General features: G+C 43.0%; 1 protein-coding gene across 3 annotated transcripts in view; it reads right to left on the reverse strand.

Annotated features, from left to right (window-relative positions):
- Positions 1-551: 551 nt before the first annotated feature.
- LOC109909356 (leucine-rich repeat and fibronectin type III domain-containing protein 1-like protein) overlaps positions 552-18,522 on the reverse strand; it is a 146,845-nt gene continuing 128,874 nt past the window's right edge. For all 3 annotated transcript variants that reach the window (XM_031796841.1, XM_031796843.1, XM_031796842.1), the window contains 4 exons: positions 16,099-17,472; positions 11,659-12,314; positions 1,950-2,003; positions 552-1,667 (listed from right to left, as the gene is read on the reverse strand). In XM_031796841.1, coding sequence (XP_031652701.1) covers positions 11,750-12,314; positions 16,099-17,472 — 1,939 coding nt within the window. In that variant the 3' untranslated portion in view covers positions 552-1,667; positions 1,950-2,003; positions 11,659-11,749. The remainder of the gene's footprint in view (positions 1,668-1,949; positions 2,004-11,658; positions 12,315-16,098; positions 17,473-18,522) is intronic.

Consider the following 18,522-nt stretch of genomic DNA (forward strand, 5'->3'; position numbering starts at 1 on the left):
GGAAAGTACAAGGGTCTCAGAGAGGGGTGGGGGTAGGGGTGTCTGGCTCTGATATAACCACTAGCATCTATATCCCTGTTACTTACTCTGTTGTTAACATGTCACGTCCCATGTTTTAGACAAAACTGTGACAGTGTAAGTAAGGACAACTTCATGGCAAAGGGTTCAAGAAGTATTACTGTATATATCTTGCCTAAACTGCTGAGAAATACCCCTGTACAGGCAACAATGAACTCAACCAAGATAGAGACGCCTGCTTCTCAGATGTCTTTCCCAGACTAATCTATGTCTGAGTTGAACTGAGCTGAGGGGGACTGGTTAACGTCACAAAAAAAGCCTCTGGCGACCCTTAGTGGCAAAACCATACTTCTGTAACTGACATTACATTGTCATGAGGTCAGTTTGGTTAAAAACTGACCAACAAAGCTGATGAATTCACTGCTTCTAACGTATTTTCTTAATGTAAAATAAGTTGGACACCTAACAATGCAATTATTAATCGATGAATATGATTAGCTTCAGAAATTGTGTGAATAATGTTGCTGCACAGCTTCAAGAAAAATAATTTTATTTCTTTATAAATCCACATATTTTACCTATGAAAGCATACAATTCCATCTCACGTATTTTTTTCTTATTGTTGTTTCATAATTCAAAGGAAATATGGGTATCAAATCAGAGAAAATTGAAGGTATATCTCACATACAAATACATACACAGTCAACAGTAAGGGAAAAATTGTATTTGATCAATGTGTCCATCTTTTCCATATCGAAAGTGTTATACAATAGGGTCAATTTCTTTTGTCAGAATGAAACTTAACTCACCATTTCACCATCAAACCAAAACGCAATACTTGTGCTGTAAGTTCATGTAATCAAACCAAACCAGATCCAGGTTCTTATTTTGACCTCATCTTGAGAGCCCATGTTTTTATTCCAAGTTGGGATATCCATTGCCAAATAATATGATTTGTTTTCACCATCATCCAAAATGGATGTATCTGATCTCTTAATTGATGAATATACTTTTCAATTGTCCATATAGACAGAGAGAGAGAGAGAGAGAGAGAGAGAGAGAGAGAGAGAGATGGGGGGGGGGGGTAGAGAAAGAGAGAGCGAGAGAAAGAGAGCAAGATAGGATTATAAAGATTATAAAGTGCCCTAAGAGATCAAAGAACAACCGTTTGATATCGGTGCATCGACGCGACATCGCTGTGTGCTAACGCTTCCAAGGCCCTCGGGGGAGTAGAACAAAACACTGTATTGCCTTTTCCTCTTATTGTATTCCTTTGGCAAATGACCGATCGTTAAGGGAGAGTGGAGCTTTGCTACGAAACCCACAATACATCATCAAAACCATCCAAGGGTGTTCCTCTGTAGTAGGCAATTTCAATGGGAATCCCAAAAAGTATTCCCGAAAGGAATGTTAGGCGTCTGGGTTAAGGTCAATTCATTCCTCACGCATTAAAAGAAGCCCCAGGTTTTGGAAAACATTTCCCTCCACTCCACAGGGCTGGATTACATCCCAGTTCCGGATAGAATTGCATAAGTGACAGAGCACAGCGATTCCATGGCATCCACCCCATCTCTGCTCCCAATGCTGTTCTTGGCTTCATATTTATTATTTTGTGTTTTTCCAACTTCCTTGAACCAGGGGGACTTCACCTGGAGGAGAGAATTAGAGTAAATATCATTAAGTAGTAACACAACCTGCTGTCTACTAGAACATCTAATGCAATAGAAGGACAATTACATTCATCAGAATGTTGGTAAAAACGTGACATTTCAGGAAAGTTCAGTGAAAATATACTATTTGTGGTCTACTTGTCCCTTATTCCCTTCTCATTCGCCCTTTGAAGCAGACTTGCGTAACGTCATACTTTCCCCATCTCGATGTAGAACTTTAATATAGCATTCAAATGTATAGCTCTCTGTCCCCAAACTCACCTTTCCAATCTCCATCCCTCCACCTCAGAGGACGAGCATGGGTGATGTGCAAATCTGGAAGAGACAGGACACAGGAATCAGTGCACCAACCTCATAAACCTCTCACCTGAGCTAAGAATACCTGGAAAGTTTCCATATGTCTTACCTGACCCAGGGGGGTACAAGTCTGTAGATATGAATATCACATCTGGCTAGGTGGCTGCACCTACCAGTTCCTTTTAGACAGTGAAGAGACACAAGAAAGTAAGGAGGGTAAGAAGGTGTGCTAGAATAGTATGGGCCAGATCCAAACCCACTCCAGAACTGGGATATCTGTATGATCAGAAGGCAATGGCAATAACCGCTAGATCGCCGCAGGCCACACAACTACCAGTATTTGACAGTGTCTTACACATATGTCTTGTTCAAAATGAGATGATAAAAGACCACCAGAGACCACCGCAAAGCTTCACTAAGAACCTGGTTCACTGACTGATTTGGAAAATCGTTTTCTTCCATACAAAGCAATGCTATTGCTAATAAATCTGTCAAGATAATTATTTTCAGAGGGTTGATATGCTAGGGTATGGAGACGGCCCAATTATGTAATGCACACGTACTTCCATGCATAGCATGGCTGCTTGTGCCGCAGTCTAAGGGGGAAAGGGTCTGCTCCTCTCCTGGTAGCACAGACGGGGTGGAGGTAGAAAGGGGGGAGGTTGCGTCCTACTTTCAGCAGTGCCCCACCAATGGTGAGTATCTGCTGATCACGTCTGCCGCTGACACCTCATCCCCTCTCCTCTCAGACCCCCCCCCCCCTTCATACACTTCTTTATTAGAACAAGCTCTAAATCTGCACCTTCTTACCTGTTTCTCTCCTGTGCTGCTTTATTTTCTCTCTCACTGTCTCGGTACCCCCTTTCACTCTCTTCTCCATCCCTACCTCTTTCTCTCACTCTTTTTCTTTCAAGCCCTCCCTGCCTTTCTCCCTCTGTACACCACCATCGATCTCTCTATCTTCGTCTTTGTCCTCCTTGACTCTGTTGATCTCTCTTTCTTTCTTTCTTTTTTCCCCTTCATCTGTATCTCTCTCTCCCTTCCACCATTCTCCCTCCCTCCTGTCGCCGGTAACTCTGTCAGCCTCATTGCGTCGCTGTGAGAGCGACACAATGAGTGATCTGTCATCTCCTCGCTGGCTGTCTGATGCTCCTAGATGAATTATGGATGCAAACACGGAGTATTTCACAGCTAAATGCTGCATACTGAGGCTGAGGAAGGATGCAACCTCATCTACCTCATCCAGGCCTGTCACAGAGGGAGAACACTGCCTGCTGCTGCCCACAGCTATAAACACACACGGTACCGGGACAGATGGCCATTAATTGAGCCAACTAAACTGTCTTCTTCAAGAAGTAAGACAATGATCGATAGGGTTGTAAACCATATGTAACCAAGGTCTAATCACTCGGCCGTCTGAGACAAAAATATATCTTTCTCCTGAATGGATATGTAATGCAACCAGGACTCATAAACTGCTCAACAACAAAAACAATTGATCCCAATTGAGAGCTGCATGGATTGTTTCACTGCTACAGCTGTTGATGACTCATTATGCAAGCTATTACATGTGCTAAATGAAGACAGTGATCGTAATGTTGATAATCTCTTAGTTTAGGTCAAGGTTTTCACAAACCTTTTGGCCCACGACCCCATCTGAAAATGCTCACCCATATGTGAAAAAAAAATGTAATTAACAGTCAATGTTTACTTTTTTATTTGGGGCTTATGGCATTCAATTGAAAAACATTCTAACAGTATTTCTGATTGTCTTTTCGACTCACCATCACATACTATTTTTAAAATGTTTAATTTAAAAAAAAAATTATTTTTTTATTTTAAGGGGTGGATCAGCTTAATATTGCGGAAAGAATATTGGTTCCATCAATGTAATTGTCTGCATCATTTCCAATCCCCCATATATATTTTGGGGTAAATATATATATCCATACACGCATGCATACATGTACACATATATACATACACATACCTATATAGACATACATACTTTTTTAAAGAATATACCTTTATTAGTATTCCCCGCTAACCCTTCCACCGATCCCCCAATTGGAGTAAACTAATAAACACTTCGGCTTTTACCTTCAATTTATACATCTTATACACACTCTACAGACACAGTCTACTTTACAATAGTTCTCTCTTGTTTGTTTTTAGTCCTTCCTCTATTTCTGATGTCCATCCAGTTTGATTTCTATTTGTAACTGTGCTATTTCACAAAAGCTCTGAACCTATATACCTTTTACAGACCCCGTAGGTTTTAGATGTTTTATCTTGCTATTAGTCTCACCCTTCAGCTCCATTCAACCCCTCCCATCTATCTCTCAACATCATCCATTTTGTATTTCTATTTACCATCTATTTTTCAACTGTGCTGTGATGCTTCACAAACGAATTGAACCTTTCTATTCTCATAGCTTCTACGGATTGTAAATTCAAAATAAACATTTTTGCTAAAATAATTATTATATTATTGATTGATTGACTATGGCTTTTCAAATCACCCAGTATTGCTATCTGCAGTGTTAGTTCTAGGCAAATGTTGCAATTCTTCAGCCATTCCTGGACCTGTGACCAAAAACGAGCTACATATGGACAATCCCAAAATAAATTATCTAATGACTCTGCCTCCTCACAGCAGAATCTGCAGAGCTAGGAAGAATGTATCCCCCATGTATATAACATTCTATTAGTTGCAAGAATTTTGTATAGTAATTTAATTTGAAAAATTCAAATTTTTGCATCCGGCGTTGTTTTGCATATCAATTCATAAACCATGTGCCACGGAATGGCTACATCAAAAATCTCTTCCCAACTATTTTGCAATTTATATGGCACAGCTGTCAGTATTTTGGTCCTTAAATGGAATTGGTATATGTTTTTATTTATCACACTTGTCTTTAACCATTTATGTTCCTTAATACAGGGCCGACATACAAGGTCCATACTTTTTCCCCTTCTACTCGCCTCTTCCATTTTTGTGGTAATGCTGCAATATATTGGTTGTAATTTTGGGTAGAGCAGACATTTCCATATGTCTGTGTTAGCTGCATGTGTGACATAACTCCACCAGTCCTATTTATGATTTAATTCACAAAAATTATACCTTTTTAAGTCATTTCTTTTAAAAATACAGTTTTTAGTATATTTGAATTTAACCACAATATTTGTTGTATTATTTGTTCTCTCTTTTCAGGTGGATTAAACTGAAATTGCAACCAACTTTCGAAGGCTTGTTTAAAAAATAAAGATATTTTGGAGATTATTTCCTTTTCAAACAATCGAAAGTGGGCCGGTGTAATCTGAATAAAGGGAAAAGGGCCCTTCTTGAACATAGGATGAGACATTCGTACCAATTTACTAGAGAACCAGTTTGGATTTAAGTATAACTTTTGTATGACTGATGCCTTTAGTGAGAGGTCTAATGCTTTAATATTTAATAATTTCTGCCCTCCGAATTCATATTCGTTATATAAATAGGCCCTTTAAATTTTATCTGGCTTGCCGTTCCAAATAAAATTGAATATTTTATGTTCATATAATTTAAAAAGCAGATCACTAGGTGCAGGCAAAACCATAAGCAAATAGGTAAACTGTGATATGACTAAAGAGTTAATCAGGGTGATTTTTCCACAAATAGACAGGTATTTTCCTTTCCATGGTAGCAAGATTTTTGCTAACTTTCTATAAAAATGTATTGAGATCATTTCTTTCTCTTGGGATTTGTATACCGAGTATGTCGAAGGAAAAAGGAAACCGCACACTGCTCTTGATAGTATCACCGATCTTTAATAAGCTTACATATCGGCCACACGGCCTTCGTCAGAGCTTTTTTTTCCCCCCAGTATGTCCGCATCTCCGTCAGACCATTTTATTGGTAAACTACATGGTAAGGTAAAATTTGCATTTTTTTTGTGATCCAATACGTAATATTATCATAATTTGGATTTAATCCAGAGAGAATAACAAAGGTATCTAGATCCTCTATGAGGCCATTGAGAGACTCATATTGTGGTTTTAAAAGAAAACATGAATCATCAGCGTACAATGACACCTTAGTTTTTAAGCCACGGATTTCTAATCCCTTAATATTATTGTTTGATCTAACCTTAACAGCTAATATTTCGATGGCAATAATAAATAGATATGCCGATAGTGGACAACCTTGTTTTACTCCTCTAGAGAGTTTAAAACTTTCTGAGATGTAGCTATTATTTATTATTTTACACCTAGGTTTACTATACATAACTTTAACCCATTTTATAAGAGATTCCCCAAAATTGAAATATTCTAGGCATTTATATATAAACTCCAGTCGTACTTTATCAAAAGCCTTTTCAAAATCTGCTATGAAAACCAGGCCTGGTGTCCCCGATATTTCATAGTATTCTATTGTTTCCAGTACTTGCCTTATATTATCTCCAATGTATCGTCCATGTAAAAAACCTGTCTGATTAGGATGAATAATATCTGACAATACTTTTTAAATTCTATGCGCCAAGCATTTTGCAAGGATTTTTGCATCACAACACTGAAGTGTAAGAGGTCTCCAATTTTTAAAATGGACTGGATCTTTATATATACCACTTGGGTCCTGTTTCAGTAATAATGATATCAGACCTTCTTGTTGTGTGTCTGATAATCTACAATTTATATAGGAGTGGTTAAAAAATGCTAATAATGGTCCTTTGAGTATATCAAAAAAAGTTTTGTATGCTTCCACTGGTATGCCATCCAGCCCTGGAGATGTCCCATTCTTGAAGGCCCCAATTGCCTCAAGCAGTTCCTCCTCTGTAATTTGGCCTTCACATGAGTCTTTCTGTACAGATGTTAATTTTACAATATTATTAGGAAAAAAATACATACAATTAGTTTCAGTTAGTGGAGATGGAGGAGCCTGAAACAAAAATATATTCTTAAAGTACTTTACTTCCTCTTTCAAAATATAATTTGGTGAATCATGCGTGACTCCATCATCTGTAACAAGTTTTAATACATTTTTTGGGGTAGCATTTCTATATTGAAGATCGAAAAAGAATTTGGTGCATTTTTCCCCATATTCCATCCAGGTCGCTTTATTTTTATAATCTATTACACTGGATATTTCTTGAATAAGTTCCTCCATTTCTTTTTGTTTTTCCTCTAACTTATTCTGTGCCACTATGGTACCGTTTTTATTGCTATCTAACTGTACTGTTAGTCCTTCAATTTCCTTTGTTAATATGGACTCTTTTGATCTAAATTGCTTTTGTTTTATTGATGAGTACTGAATTGCATGGCCTCTAAAGGCACACTTAAAAGTGTCCCATACAATAAGGGGATTTGCTGTACCTATGTGTACCTGTACCTATGTCTGAAAAAGTCAGTTATAAATTATTCTGTCCTAGATCTAAACAATTTACCATCTAGTAGGCTTTGATTAAATTTCCAATATCCTCGCCCACGTGGAAATTCTATAAGAGTAATATATATGCCAATTATGTGATGATCCGACCACATTCTGTCCCCTATCAACACTTTTTAAACTTTTGGTGCCAGAGAGAATGACATAAGAAAGAATCAAAGACGACTAGCTTGATTAAGCCTCCGCCATGTATATCTCACTAGGTCAGGGTATTTAAGTCTCCATATATCCACTAATTCCAATATATCCATGACATTCTTGATTTCCTTAAGTGCCTGAGGGTGATAGTTTAGTGATAGTGTGATTTCCTTTCCGGTCCATAGAGGTATTTAAGACCGTATTAAAATCTCCCACCATAATAATAGAGTCTAGTGTTCCTTGTGGAGTTGATACATTCTTATATATATATTTGCAAAGAAGCTTGGATCATCATTATTCGGACCTTATAGCTTAATAAGCCATATCTGGTTATTGTCCAATAACATATTTAAATACATTGGTTCTGGGATATGCAACTATTTCATGACTCACTCACTCAACTTTCCCAAACATAACAAATAAAATAAAATAAAACATAAACACACACCACACCATCCACACATATTGTGCCTTCTGTTTACATAGTTTTTTATCTTCACCATGTTGAATTAGTGCTTGTGTGTTCCAATTAGTTATATGTGAAGATATATACAAAAGCTATTTTTTTTATTGTGTTTCATTAATTTTCCTCATCTATGAGAACTTTATATTTTAAAATAACTTTGTAATTGATATACCATCACATACTATTAATGTGGGGCAGTCAATTGCAAATTAGTCTGACATAATGTCCCTTATCTCACCACCACTAATTAGAGTGCTTGATGCATGTCGTGTCAGAGCTTTTTAAAGTCAGGGGGCGTGGTCGACAGTGCTCATCTCATCTCTGCTGTCACATCCAACCTGGATCGATATTTGGTTTTAACGCAGACGAGAGCACTGAAACCAGCTTCACGCAGATATGAGCTGGCGAAGAGTAGCCTACCATGAGTTTTATGGTGCTTTCAAGACAACAGGGAACTCAGGAAAATACGAGGTCAAATCATGACGTCAGTGATCTTTAGGTCAGAAAGTCAGAGCTCTAGAAAGAAGCCAGAGATCCCAAGTTAGAATTCCGAGTCGGATAACTGTTCAAAATAATTTTTCCCAGTAAGAGCTCGTTTCTTTCCGAGTTCCCAGTTGTCTTGAACGCACTGAAGTCAGAAGTCGGAGATTTCCGAGCACGCAGTTGTTTTGAATGTGGCATTAATGCATTAATGCTACCAAAACTCTTCTGTAGTTACCTGTGAATGCATTGCCTGCAGCATTCGGTCACATGACAGCTCGATCAGCTGTGCGACTGTCAACTGAGCCAGGATCACAGTCAAATGGATTGGGAAGTAGGTTCACCCCAAAGTGCTCTTCCAAGCATTGGAGGTGAGCATTCATCACTGGTGTGGGACAGTTACTGATGCTGTTTTCTGTTATTTATTTTTCATGACACCGAAAGTAAACCAGTTCCTCTCTCAACGCAACTCTTTTTCTCCAACACTCCCCCTTGATAACCACCACGCCTCGGTGTGAAACAGAACATTGTCCTGCTCTGATCCCATATCTCCACATAGTTTTGCGAACAGGTGTGCGCAGAGTGGATGTGGTTTGATGTTGTTTACAATCGAAGTTACCTGTTGCATTATATCTCAAAGCTCGGTGCTCGGTTGCTCTCGGTGTATCATACAATGCGTCCATATGGCAGACGGAGACACATACATAACTAGCGTGCAGAGGCCTGCCTGCCGTCCCTGGATAGATGGAGCCCTATTGGTGCAAAAGACCACCATTTGATCCCATATGGAATCTGTTTTTTTGTCAATATAGCTACACAGCACACTGAACATCCCCTATGCTGATTCATGCTCTGGATTCATGCTCGCTGCACGGCCATTTTCAGGTCTCTCCAGAGATGTTCGATCGGGTTCAAGTCCAGGCTCTGGCTGGGCCACTCAAGAACATTCAGAGACTTGTCCCAATGCCACTCCTGCATTGTCATGGCTGTGTGCTTATGGTCATTGAACTGTTAGAAGGTGAAGCTTTGCCTCAGTCTAAGGTCCTGAGTGCTTTGAAGCAGGTTTTCATCAAGGATCTCTCTGGACTTTGCTCCGTTCATCTTTCACTCGATCCTGACTAGTCTCCCAGTCCCCACTGAAAAACATCCCCACAGCATAATGCTGCCACCACCATGTTTCACCGTAGGGATGGTATCAGGTTTCCTCCAGACTTGACACTTGGCATTCAGGTTTTATCAGACCAGAGAATCTTGTTTCTCATGGTCTGAGAGTCCTTTAGGTGACTTATGGCAAACTCAAAGTGGCCTGTCATGTGCCTTTTACTGAGTACTGTCTTCCATCTGGACATTCTACCATAAAGGCCTGATTGGTGGAGTGCTACAGAAATGGTTGTCCTTCTGTAAGGTTCTCCCATCTCCACAGAGGAACTCTGGAGCTCTGTCAAAGTGACCATTGGATTCTTGGTCACCTCCCTGACCAAGGCCATACTCCCCTGATTGCTCAGTTTGTCCAGGCGGCCAGCTCTAGGAAGAGTCCTTGTGGTTCCAAAATTCTTCCATCTAAGAATGATGGAGGCCACTGGAGTCGCCTCATCCCTGTTGATGTTGAGGCTGTTTTTTTGCGGGTACTATTTAATGAAGTTGCCAGTTGAGGACTTGTAGTAAACAGGAGTAAACAGCGTTGTATGAGATCTTCAGTTTCTTGGCAATTTCTCACATGGAATAGCCTTCACTTCTCAGAACAAGAATAGACTGATGAATTTCAGAAGAAAGTTATTTGTTTCTGGCCATTTTGAGCCTGTAATCTGAGCTCCAGATTCTCAACTAGTCTAAAGAAGGCCAGTTTTATTGCTTCTTCAATCAGCACAACAGTTTTCAGCTGTGCTAACATAATTGAAAAAGGGTTTTCTAATGATCAATTAGCCTTTTAAAACGATAGACTTGGATTAGCTAACACAATGTGCCACTGGAATGCAGGAGTGATGGTTTATGATAATGGGCCTCTGTATGCCAATGTAGATATTTCATAAAAAAATCTGCCGTTTCCAGCCACAATAGTCATTTACAACATTAACAATGTCTACACTGTATTTTTGATCTATTTTATATGATTTTAATGGAGGAAAAAAAAGCGTTTTTCTTTCAAAAACAAGGAAATGTCTAAGTGACCCCAAACTTTTGACCAGTCGTGTATATATATTTTTTTCTTCAGCATTTTAGAAATTCTCCTGCAACAACATTTTCACATCATGCGTGACCCCACATGGGGTCGCGGCCCCTAGTTTGGGAACTGCTGCCTTAGGCTAACATTACCAACGACCTAATTGATCATACCCATAGGGGTCGCTATTATGCATGTAGCTGCCATTTGCCTTTTCTAATCCAACCAGATTCTGATTCCAGTTGATACTGACACAGTCTGTAGTTTGCCCTCCAAAAAGTATTCAGAATAACACAAATGCCTTAGGAAACCCCAAAGATTACACCCTCACTAGACAATTAAGTGTGCTAATGCGCGGGACGACGTGATGTTGTTGGTGGGCGGCAGAGACACCGATGATGGTGTTCAAAACACCACAGAGCAGCCCCGGGCCCCGCTCAGTTCATTTGTATTTGGAGAGCGCAGATGTAGAGAAGATTGTGCTATACTGCGGATATTAAACTTACAGCAAATACCTCAGGGCCAGCGGAGGCAGCTATGATTAGTTTCATGGAAACAGAGAGTGGGGGAAGTCCCATCGGGCACCGAGGGAAGGAAGGAGGCATGGAGCGAGTGAGCACGGCGTGCCCTCCTTTAGTGTTTATGTGCTGTGTGATTTTATGATGATTGCCTATTCCCATCAGCATTGGGGGCCTGGCGTGGGGCACCAGCAAAGCCTACCTGTCTGTCTGCAGCCACAGCTGCAGCTCAATAGGACCGGCTCACTGCACTGTTTACTGCGCTTCATTTAAAGAGGCAAGGATTATGCAGCATAAGTACTGCCCCTCGAAATAGACACTGCATGCAGATGCACCTATACTTACAGGAATAAACACAGCATGTACACACACACAAGCACACACAGACACACACACACATCTGTAAGCTCTTACAGAAGCTGTCTGCAGAATTGTTAATGAATACACGTCAGCTCTAACCCCAGCCTTGTCTGACAGGAATCACCCACCTTGGACACGAGATAATCCTTGTTAAGGCAGAGGGACCCCAGCACCAGGAAATAAAAAGTGGGTGGCGTTGGGGCAGTCCCAGATCCTGTGTTATTGTGATATAGCATCCTCGTCCTTCACTGACTTCCCGTACTCTGGGTTCAAGTCCACTACCGTGGTCCCTTTCAAGGGCCCTCCGAAGCCCCCTTCCGAGGCCTGATGGGGTCCGTCGTGCCCTACCCTGTCCACTGGGCCAGAAGGCATGGGCCTATTGGTCGAGCCTGAGGAAGAGGAGGAGGGTGGGATGGGAGCGCCTCCCCCGCCCGCAGCCTGGCCCCCGTTGGTCTGAGAGCACACGTTGCTGACATGTGCCGCTTTCTGCTTGTAGTGGTTGCTGTGCAGCTTGTACTTCATGAGGAGGATGAAGATGAAGACAAGCACGGAGGCCACGATGATACCGCCGATCACGATGATCATGGTGCCGCCCAGGAACTGGTCGTGGAGGGAGCGGCACTGGCGGTACTCTCGCTCTGTGGTGAAAGCCACGCAGCCCACCAGGCGGGTGCCGGTTAGGGCCGTGACGCCGTCGTCGTACACCGCCAGCACGCACAGGTCATAGTCCCGCTGAGAGGCCAGGTCACTGAGTAGGAAGAACTTATGAGATGCAGGGATCATCCTAGAGAGAGAGAGACAGAGATAGAAGAGAGAGAGAACATTTGAGAGAAAACAAGGTTATTGATAGAGTGAACATTCTGGCAGTAATCTGAAAACTGTTGAAAACTGAGAGCTCCCACAAAGGTACTGAACTCAACAACCTATACTTTCAGTACCTGGAGATTACATTTAACCTTGACTACCCCAACCACACACAGACACACATACACACCTTCGCTCCTCCTCTCTTCTCATTCTCCTCTCTCCATTGACAGGTTTACTTTCTGTCTCACAAAACGCTAGACCACACAGGGACTAAGGTGAGTGTGTGTGTTTATGTGTGTATGTGTGTGTTTGGTGTTACCCCGGTGTGCCAAAGTGCTCCATTTATCAACAGGGACATAGGGACCCGGGGGCTCCGAGGTGAGGAGACACAGAACGGAATTTGAAAGTGTGGTGTGCCCAAGGGGTGACAGCGTGGGTGACAGTGTGTGCATTAAACATTTCTCCCTCTAAACGCAGGTGCCAGTGGGGTCAACCTCTACCCTTGCACGGGATTCATATTGTCTTAGCATACCCTCCTCTACCCTGCCTTATCCACAGGTTAAACCTGCTGTTTCTATTAAACTGTCTTACTACCATTACTCTTCTCTTGGCATGCTGTTCATCCACTGTATTCTCCTTCACACATCATAATACATTTATGGAGCATGCAGAATATCTTCCACCCATAAATTCAAGGTCACATTATGGTCTGGTGCTATACTATGAAGTAAATGTTTCATGGTGAGATATTGCTTTTATGATTACGTGTTATTATTTTTCTACTCTTTCTCTATTTCATCTCTCGCTACACTGTTGGGAAGGGCCCGTGAGTAAGCATTTCACTGTTAGTCTCCACCTGTTGTTTACGAAGCATGTGAGGAATACAATTAGATTTGGTGTGAATTTCAATTCCGTGAAACATTTCCTTGGAAGAAAAAAATAAAAGAGAAGACAGACGATCAGAATACTAAGAAAGGTGAAATCTCACTAATTAGGGGGAATAGTTTTGATGTCGAATCTGTTCTGTTCGCCCCAGTGCATATACACTCATCATTAGTGGATGCTCTGGATGAGTGGAGGTCACTAGATGCCCACAGATGGGTCTAGCCATTTCATTAGCTCTGAGCCTAGCATACAGTCTAGGTATAAAAAGGGAGGTCGCCCGGGTCAAAAAATAATAGGCCCCAATATACTGTATCTTCAGATGTGTCCTTATCCACCTCCTCTGGTGTGGCTTTGATGGACATGCAGGGGAAGGCTGGGTCCTCTGTATGCCATGGGGGAGGAGGTGGTGGGGATGATGAATGAGGAGCAGGAGCCCTCCCTGACACGGTCAGACCTGACCTTGCCACATCTCCTGTCACCAGTTTGTCACATTAGAGATGGGAATATGGATGTTACAGGCACGGGGGCCGGGAAGGGTTATGGGGACATGGAGAACTGTGTGGGTGCGTGTGCATGTGTGTACTCTAATGCGCGCGTGTGTGTGTGTGATCATGGATGTCAGTGTGTGCTGAAACCGCCCTACCACATGCTGTCTATAATGGCTTTGATATAGGATGGTCCTCTTCTCATATAAGTCTCCGAAGAGGCCAGACAAACATAAAGGCAATTAGGTAGTGATATCTGGAGAAAAAAATTGGACAGAGAGAGGGAAAATAGAGAAGGCAGTCGACTTGATGTAAGAATGAAGAGAGACTGAAAGGAAATCTCATACCGTCCCAATCCTCTCCTGTTTTCAAAACAATGTTCATTTGTCTGAGTGTATATTAGCTGTCCTCAGCCCCCTCATCCTTACATTCCCCCCTCTCTCCATCCCTCCATCCTCCCATTGCCACCTCCCAAATTCAATACAACTGTCAGTCCACACAGAGCAGGACTCATGTGTGCCTAATTGATTAAAAAACACATTCCGATTACTTTGCAGTGCCATAAACCAAAGGCATCCATGTGCTTTTTGCATAATTAACAGCAAATTACTTCTCCTACGTGTCTTTTTTTTTCTTAATCCATCCTCAGGGAAAGGCCGGAAGTTAATTAAGTAGTAATGGGGCTCCTTTAACAGAGAATCTTTCCACAGTGAAATGCCGAAAAGGGCCGTGGCGGAATATTAAAAAATATAAAAAATCAATAGCTACATTTCTGTCTTTTAACGACTCTCCGTCCGTTCGTTTTAGGCTTGTGGAATAATCCACTGTGTGAGTGCCGGTAAGAACTTCAAAAGAGAGGTGGATGGAACTGAGCTCGCTGGCTATTTTTGCCGTGGGGCAGGAAAAATAAGAAACACCCCTTAAGACTTCTAAATCAGTACAGTGCTCTCACTTCTATGTCTCTGTAATAACATGGGCTGGCGGTGCAGTCAAGCCTCCAATATTCATGGTGATGTTTTCCTCTGTACTGCCTATAAAAAATAATACGCCGCTGAATAGCGAGTTTAAAGAAATCTTTGAAAAGCTCAAGAGGAGAATATTGCCCTAGGAGAAGAAAGGGGTTCGCAGGCGACTCTGGGGGAATTTAATGGCCGGCGATTTCTGTTGTTTTCATTTTGAGGAGAGAATTCCATTTTTTTCTGTTAATGTTCCACTTGATTCTTAGCAGAGACAAACAGAGGACTGTAGTTACTGCGGGAGTGACCCGGTTTTCTTCTCTGTGTAAATCGGAATGTTTCAGGTGTTTTATGCTCTTCAACAGTCATTCTCTGAAATCTCTGAAATGGAGGAGGCTCAGAAACCACTGTTCCCATAAGGACAGGTTCTTTTCAATCACTAAAGTCGGGGTGAAGATTTCAACTCAACATTGCTTCATTTAAAATCAGTTATCAAACATTGCCTTCTGGAACGGACTGCACTTCACTGGTGTAATGTGTTTACATCAGTTTAACTCTGCACTGGGATTCCTTTGGGTGCTATTGAAAATACGTAATATTTTCTCTCACTGAAGATAATACCGCTATTGTCCACAGCTTACAAATAATCACAATCACTTGAAAGCTTGCACAGTATATTCATATTTCTGATAGGAACAATACAGCATTCCAAATGCCAAACTCAACACTTTTCAAAACCCTTCCATGACACTTAGTACGAGTGAGGCATTGCAACATTCAGTCCATCGTATCAACGAATGCTTTGGCCTTTGATACTTGGGAGTCAATCCACCTAATATAACATCTGATTCTGATATCAGTAAGGTCAATATGTAACGGGATCATCCTCTCAGTCCTATGGAGATGATTGTTGGGAACAAGTTCTCTTCCTACATTTGTCTTCCTCACTCTATGTCACTGCAAAACCCATTACAGCTAATGGCTACTGCACAGTAATGCTATATAGGTTGGTGTGCCAATAGATGTATGCATACTGAGTCATTCCAACCCATTATGTCAGGACTTTTATGTGTTTTTCCCTGTGGGCATCATGCTCTTGTGCTTCTGCAGTTCGCTCTGTGACTTCTTTAGCGATGAGTTACAGTCCCCTGATGATGTCGTCGGCCACTAAATTCATTATCAATGTGATCGAGTGCCTCTCTGAACCAGGCTGTTAATGACAATCAATTTGGAGGCTCATGAACTGTCGAAGAACAACAAGATACTCGTAGTATGCAAGGGCAAACGTGAAGATCAAGTTCCACACAGAAATACCAGTTAGCTTCATTGGGATAGTTGCACATCAACCACTCCCCATTGTAACATCAACCACCCCGCATAGAGATGCATGTCATCTTATCCGATCTCATGCAAAAGCATGCGGTGACCATCTCACCTGTATATGAGGATGTCGTCGGAGGAGCTGTTGTACTGGATCTGGTACATGCGGACCCCCGGGATGTGGTCCTGGGAGGGCCATCGGATGGTGGCCGAAGTTGAGCTCAGCTCCGACACGCTGACCCTCTGATGGTCGGTGCGGGCGTGGCCCCCGCTGGCATTGGACTTGATGGAGGTGGGGATGTCCGAAGGGCCAGGCTCGGGTTCCAGCTTGGGGTCAAAGTGTGGCGAGGGGTTAACCACCAGCTCCACGGGCGCTGTGGCCTCGCCAGCGGCATTGGAGGCAATGCAGGTGAACTTCCCAGAGTCCTTCACAGTGGTGGTGAGGATGTCCAAAGAGCCGTTCTCGTAGCAGATGGTGCGGGACGTGTTCCCGATTAGCTTCCCCTCGGGGCTGACCCAATGCGTGGAAGGTTCCGGGTCACCCACTGACTTACAGCGTAGGCTTACCTCCTGACCCTCCATCACAAACATCTTGGAGGTGTGCCGCGTGATCATGGGCGGCTCGCACACAAACTCCTCCTCGCGGATAGTCCAGAAATACTTGCCGGCGAGCTCTCGGGGAGAGGCGCAGGTCTCCAGGTCGTCTTCCCTGGTCAGCCGCCTCAGCCACATTAGCTCACAGTTGCAGTGCAGCGGGTTCCCACCAAAGCTCAGCACCAGCGACGTGAGTGGAGAACCCTTCAGCTTAGCGTATACTGGGATCCTCAGGAACAGGGGATCTGGAGGGATCTTCTTCAGCTTGTTGGAGGTCATGTCTAGACGTGCCAGCTTGTGCAGGTTGGAGAAGATGCCTTCGGGGACCATCTCTATGAGGTTGTGGTCCAGACTGAGGGTGTTGACACTAGCCAGCAGGCCGATGGTCTCCCAGGGGATGTTCACCAGGTTGTTGTAGGACAGGTCCAGGTCTTCCAGGGTCTCCAGGAAGTCCTGGAAGGACCCCTCTGAGATGCTGTGCAGCTGGTTGTTGGCAAGGATCATGTGCCTGAGGTTGACCAGGCCCTGGAAGTGGGTGTCGTCCAGTATGGTGAGTCGGTTGGCGTCCAGGTGCAGGGCGTGCAGGTCCTGAAGGTCGGCGAAGGCGTACGGCTTGATCTGGCTAATGGTGTTGCGCGACAGCGTCAGGTGGATGAGGCTGCTCATGTTGGCGAAGTCACGGTGACGAAGGGTGGTGATGAAGTTGTCCATGAGGCGCAGCTCGGCCGTCTGCCGGTCAATGTTCGGCGGCACGAAGAGCAGGCCTGTCTTGGTGCAGAGGACAGTGTAGGAGGGCATGAGGTTCTGGCAGGTGCAGCGCTTGGGGCACAGCATGGAGGCGACGGGCGTAGCGAGGAGGGCCAGGAACAGGAGCAGGCTCTCCATGGCTAGGCTCCTGGAAGACGAGGGGAGGGGAAAGGCTGTTAGCGTACAACAACAACAATGAAAACAAGGACAACAAGGAAAGCAACAACACTGTCATCATTGCGTTGGATAGATAGAACCTCGAGCTGCAAATGTTAAATATTTGTAAAATTAAATTGCTTACATCTTTATTGGGAAAAGAAAAACAGAAAATACATTTACATAAGGCAGATTTTTTTCAAGGAAAGATATCTACTCCATTCCCCGACCTGTTCCCTAAAGGTGTGCTTGGATATCAAAACATGCACGCTTTACTACAGTTTAGTCAGAATGTCATGATGTGAATTTGGAGCAGGTTGCCCCAAGATAACAGGGAAATCTGTAGAGGCTGCAGAGAGAGTGCTGCTCCCTTGACACTGCACTTCATTCCACCGCACCCCACCACCTCAAAGAAGTGATATCTGACACCCCATCTGTCTATAACACACACTAAAATAGTATTTCACAAGGGAATCCATTATGAATATGTTCAGAACTGCTCCAGAATAGCTAATGGATATCTGATTCCAGATCCTTTGTTGATTGTTTGTGCACACCCTTCCATTCTCATAGCGTTTACATAGAAATGCATGAACATAATTATTTCCCACTTCCAGAGAACCCACTCTGAATATCAATGCGCTAACTGCAGGGATATGAAAGAGAGGGACTGTCAAGTGGGGAAGAGGAGGGAGAAGGTGGAGAAAACATGGAAGTGCAGTTATGGCTCTCTGCCAGGTGGGGGAGATACCGAGCCACACACATGGCCTATCAGTAGGGACTGAGAGAGGAGAGCTGCTCTCTGCTCTGCTAAGTCGAGCCATATATCAGAGGCAGAAAAAAAGACAGTGCGGTGTCTCAGTGACACGCCCAGGCAGGGCTGAGCTCCCTGCTCTCCATTATAGGGAGGATGAGAAGTCACAGCACCCCCGGAGAGAGAGCCAATACCTCTCTTCAACTAACTAAATTAGCTACCCATGTCAACGCATGCCAATGGTGGACTATTTCATGCAGGCACATTAGCCATAGGTCTATCAGTGGA

Source organism: Oncorhynchus kisutch, linkage group LG18 (genome assembly GCF_002021735.2).
Source record: "Oncorhynchus kisutch isolate 150728-3 linkage group LG18, Okis_V2, whole genome shotgun sequence".
In the NCBI taxonomy this organism is placed as follows: domain Eukaryota; kingdom Metazoa; phylum Chordata; class Actinopteri; order Salmoniformes; family Salmonidae; genus Oncorhynchus; species Oncorhynchus kisutch.